Consider the following 4,959-nt stretch of genomic DNA (forward strand, 5'->3'; position numbering starts at 1 on the left):
GCTCGCACCCACCATCTTGGCCGCGTCTCTCCGGAAAGGGCTGATGCCGTGCGGGAGGCGCTTGATATCGCGAGAGCAAGAGGAAGGGCCGAAGCCCCGCCCCCCATGGCTTCAGAGCGGCTTTCCGCCCTCACTGGAACTTAAAGGGGCCGCACACGCCTGTTTGCTCCCTTCTCAGGAGCCTCACTCCTGGTGGGTGCTGCCTGGGGCAATGTCACCCCCTTTGCACAAGGCGGTTGCCCAGCAGCAATGGAGAAGGGCTGGTGGCCTGGCTCTTTTTTTCCCCTCCACTGCCAAGGGAGAGGGCAGCTAAATTCCTGGTGCTTCCACTGCTGGAGGGAGACGGCCTGTATGCCTTCGCTCCAGAGCCAACTCGGGCTCCTATCCTGGCTTCCCCCTTGCCCAGGCTCCACCGGTCCCAGCCCCCAATTGCCTCCCAAGGAAAGATCAGGTTTCCAACAATTTTCAAAGCAGCACAAAGGACAAGGAGGGGTTTGAGACCATGCACAGGGGAAAATACGCTAACCCAGGCAGGCCTAGGTCAAAGCTGGCTTGCTCCTACCCATCCCTCCCAGGTGACGACCACCTGAGTGAGCTCTGCAAAGGCGGCAGTCCAGAGATCTGCAGTCCGGCTCCCCTAAGTAGGCCATTTGTGCCTCCTCCCTGTGTCTGGAAAGTCTCCAGCCCATTGCGCTTTTAAAGCTGATTCATATACAAGCATGGAGCCAAGGTGTGGCAGGCAAACGCTTGCTCAGCTCTTCGCCCTGCTCGATTCAGTTTGTTGCTGGGCAGAGCTGCATTTCAGATTGTACACCTCAAACAAAAACCGGACAACCTGGTCCTTGTGCAAGACAGGAGCCCTTTTTTAAAACGCAGACACGTAAATTGAGCAAACGTAGAAGCTGGCAGGTATCTCTACACCTAGATTAGATTTCTACACCTTTAAAATAAGAAGTTCTGACTGGCAACCATTCCCGCTGCAGTTTGAACCACAAACGCAGAACTGGGAAAGCAAGCCTGGATTACAGCGGTAAAACATCCAAGCTGCGTGAAATGCAAACTAAAATCCACGTTAAAATTAGAAATTAAAACAGCAAACTAGGAAGTTAATATGCCTGATTCTTCCGTACTACTGCAATCGTCATAGAAGCCGAGATTCCCAGGTCAGAACTGCAGAACTGAACAGGTGCGTTGCAGGGTTTAAAGTGATCAGGTATAAAATGCTACCATTTTTTACACTATCTTGGTGAAAGGGCAAGAAGGAAAACTGTGAAAAGTGCTTTTAAGTTCCAGTGCTAGTAAGGGTTCATAGATGAAAAGGAAGAATATTCAATGTAAGCTATAGGCCAGGTCTTCTCAGAGGAACTACGCAGTGGTTCTCAACTCTTTCCTACCTGTGGCACCCCTGGATAGACTAGCAGCACCCCTTGGAAAATGCCGGCTCTTAGTTTTCTCTCTTTTTAACTCCAGGAAGGCAAGTTGCAGCAAGGGAAATTTAAGTTAGATATCAGGAAAAAAACCTCTCACTAGGAGGGTAGTAAAGTGCTGGAACAGGTTACCCAGAGAGGTGGTGAAGTCTTCATCCTTGGAGGTTTTGAAGCCCCAGCTAGACAAAGCCTTGTCTGGGATGATGTAGTTGGGGCTGGTCCTGCTTGGAGCAGGGGGTTGGACTGGATGCGACCTCCTGAGCTCCCTTCCACCCTCATTGTCTGCAATTCCATAGATGCTTCTCAAGCAAATCCCGGGACGTCATTCTCCCCCTGTACTCGGCCTTAGTGAGGCCGCAGCTGGAGTACTGTGTCCAGTTTTGGGCTCCACAATTCAAAAAGGATGTGGAGAAGCTTGAGAGAGTCCAGAGAAGAGCCACGCGCATGCTCAGAGGTCAGGGAAGCAGACCCTACGAGGGCTGGCTGAGAGCCCTGGGGCTCTTTAGCCTGAAAAAGCGCAGGCTCGGGGTGATCTGATGGCCACCTACAAGTTTATCAGGGGTGACCACCAGTATCTGGGGAAATGTTTGTTCACCAGAGCGCCCCAAGGGATGACGAGGTCGAATGGTCACAAACTACTTCAAGATCGTTTCAGGCTGGACATAAGGAAGAACTTCTTTACTGTCCGAGCCCCCAGGGTCTGGAACAGCCTGCCACCGGAGGTGGTTCAAGCGCCTTCAAGAACACCTTCAAGATGAAACTGGATGCTTATCTTGCTGGGATCCTATGACCCCAGCTGACTTCCTGCCCTTTGGGCGGGGGGCTGGACTCGATGATCTTCCGAGGTCCCTTCCAGCCCTGATGTCTATGAAATCTATGAAATTCCAAGAGCAGTTTTGCAGTTGCAAAGCATTTGGAAGGAGCACAACTATTTGGAATCTCTGGGTGGATCTTGTGGATCAGATCTGCAAACCTAACAGCGCTAGCATGGCATGGCACCTTTGAAAGCATCAAGGCCAGCAGAGACTCCCTCTATGCCTGACGAAGGGTGACTGCGTCTGAACTTTTTTCCGCGCTGCTCAGGTGGTCTAATAAAAGATGCATCACATCTACCCAAAAAGTCCTTTCAAGGCCAGGCCAAGGCACCCCAGGATGCTGTGGCACTCTGGATGAGAATCCTTGGACGAGTGGTTTTAGGTGCTCAACCCACTAAAAGGGCCTAGCCGCCCTTCTGAAAAATCTGGCCCCCTTAGCAGGTTAGACTGGACACCCTCTCGAAGCGAGACCTGTGATGACAGTGGTTCTTCATTCAAAAAGAGCAGAACTAGCAAGCACCGAGTTACGTCCAGCAGCTCATGGACTACCCGAGGAACTGGGCCAAGGGGATGCGCAGTCGAGAGATTCAAATTCAAGGCCAGGCCTTGATCTTTTGAAGAGCGATCGCTGCATCTCAGTTTCTCCTGCTCTACTTTAGCAGGGGGAAGTGGCCATGATCCAGCTTTGCTTTAAAATTTTCGCACCTCGTTTTCCACCAGTGCCGGCTGAGCTGCTGCTTGCAATATGGACAGAATAGGGCAGTGCCACAGTAAGAGAGGTTTTCACTCCTCATTTAACATCAATCATTAGACAACACAAGCTTAACTTTTGAGTCCTTGGAAATTACTCTAGCCTGGATATAGGCAGACAAGGTTCCTTGGGTGAATTTGATATCTTTTATTAGACCAACCCAAATGGTTGGAGAATAGTTGTTAAGCAAGCTTTCGGGTTCAAAAACCCTTCGTCAGGCTCAGGAAGCTGCAGCAGTTGGTGTGTGCTCTTCCTGGATGGGATGAAAAGTGAAGAAGCCAGGGGCTGGATACGTACAGATGTATCCCAAGGACAGACATCATTTTGCTCAAAGAATTTGGCGTGTGTATGGGTGGGTGTGCAAGGGGGCGTAAATGCAAGGAAAAGTGCAGAGGGGGCTACATTCTCCTCTGGAAACAAGAGAAGTGTTGAACAATGTGTAGCAAGGTTAATCCTAGGATCGTTAGGAAATATTCACCAAAAAACACCAATCCCAGCATTTAAAATGACATTTGAGCATTTTGCAATTTGCCTCAACTATCTGAAGAACTACCTTAAGTTACAGATGCTTTTCTAAGTACCAAGTTAAATGGGTGTCCCTCAGTCTCGAGAATCAGAGGCAAACAATGAAGCAGTGGTTGGGTGCAGAGGAAAAAAGACCGGAGTGTTTAGCGGTTCAAGGATCCAGAATTCAGCTTCAAGGTCTGCTGGGAAGAAACAAGGCGAAGGTGCGGCCCCCTCCTGTTCTGTGATGCAAAGAGCGCACCGGAGCCAGATAAGACTCTCACTGCACTTAAAGTGACATCAGCATCAATAATTCAGACCCCTTGCCCTCTATACTGTCAAGAGCAGAGATTTTTAAAAATGCGATCAAAGGGTTGAGCTAATAGCCAGCTGGAAGTACACATCAAGGCCTCGTTGCGATTTCCTCCAACCGTCCTCTTCGTGGGACGGTCACAGAGGTCGTTTAGATCCAGATTACAAGCGTGGCTCAGAGGCATCTTTTCCCATCTTTGGGGCCTGCCGTACGACAAGCTTTGACGTTCGCTGAACTCCATTAACTTGTGTTCAGACACTTACACCTAACTCAGCCAGCTTCCAACAAAAAACAGGTAGCTCCTCAAATGTGCTGGTTTCCTTGGTAACACAGATCGGTGCTGTTTGTTGCCAGGCCAGCGCAGACTGGATCCATCACAGGAACCAAGTACCTGGCCCAAACTTCCTATTTACACAATAAAACGAGATGGCAGCATGGGGTGCAAGAAACTGCCGCCACGTGGACGACGCTGCATTTTGTTCACACTGAGGCTGACTCGCAGAATTGAGTCTACTCTCTGAAAAGCAGGAAAGCAGAAATGCTGAAGACAAGGCAGGGACTTCATGCAGGGAAGCAGGGAGCAGCGGGAGAAAGGCACAAGGGGGAAGAACAAGGAATACAAGAACGCTCCTAAAAACTGCCACGATGCCAACAGGGAGCTACTGACCGGGCTTGGAGAGCGGCTGGTGGAGCAGTTTTGTGGGAGTGCGTTTTGGGTGGGTCAGGAAGGGGACGATATGGTCACTATAGGTGACGATGCCGCACCTAAAGACTAGATTGGCTCAAGCTCTGTTCATTTGCCTTCTGATCCACATGTAAATGGGGACTGTGAAAGGCCCAGCAGTTTGTTAGCCAGCATCCCCCTGCTCCTGAGCTACCCGTGTACTTTCACTTTCTGCCACGTAAAATTCAGAAGAGGGGGCAGGGGAAAGGGAGATGCTGGCCTACCACCTCCTGGAGGCAGACAAATTCTGTTAGACAATTTACACATACTCTTCTCTTACCTCTTCGTTTAAGTTACTGCATCTATTTACACACCACACTTAAGATTTGATTACTTTGCAATCTGATCACCTCAAATGTTAACTTACCTTTAAAGCTAGCCTGGAGCTTAGCACCGAGTTAACACACTCATGTTGTAAAACAGCC

At 49.9% G+C, this 4,959-nt stretch overlaps 1 protein-coding gene across 1 annotated transcript in view; it reads right to left on the bottom strand.

The window, feature by feature from the left end:
* The window catches only part of RPS15 (ribosomal protein S15), a 3,926-nt gene extending 3,825 nt beyond the window's left edge, over window positions 1-101 (bottom strand). The window contains exon 1 of the mRNA XM_006017432.3: window positions 13-101. Coding sequence (XP_006017494.1) covers window positions 13-15 — 3 coding nt within the window. The 5' untranslated portion in view covers window positions 16-101. The remainder of the gene's footprint in view (window positions 1-12) is intronic.
* Window positions 102-4,959: the final 4,858 nt, after the last annotated feature.

The sequence above is a fragment of the Alligator sinensis genome, unplaced genomic scaffold, assembly GCF_000455745.1.
Source record: "Alligator sinensis unplaced genomic scaffold, ASM45574v1 scaffold1295_1, whole genome shotgun sequence".
NCBI classification, from domain to species: domain Eukaryota; kingdom Metazoa; phylum Chordata; order Crocodylia; family Alligatoridae; genus Alligator; species Alligator sinensis.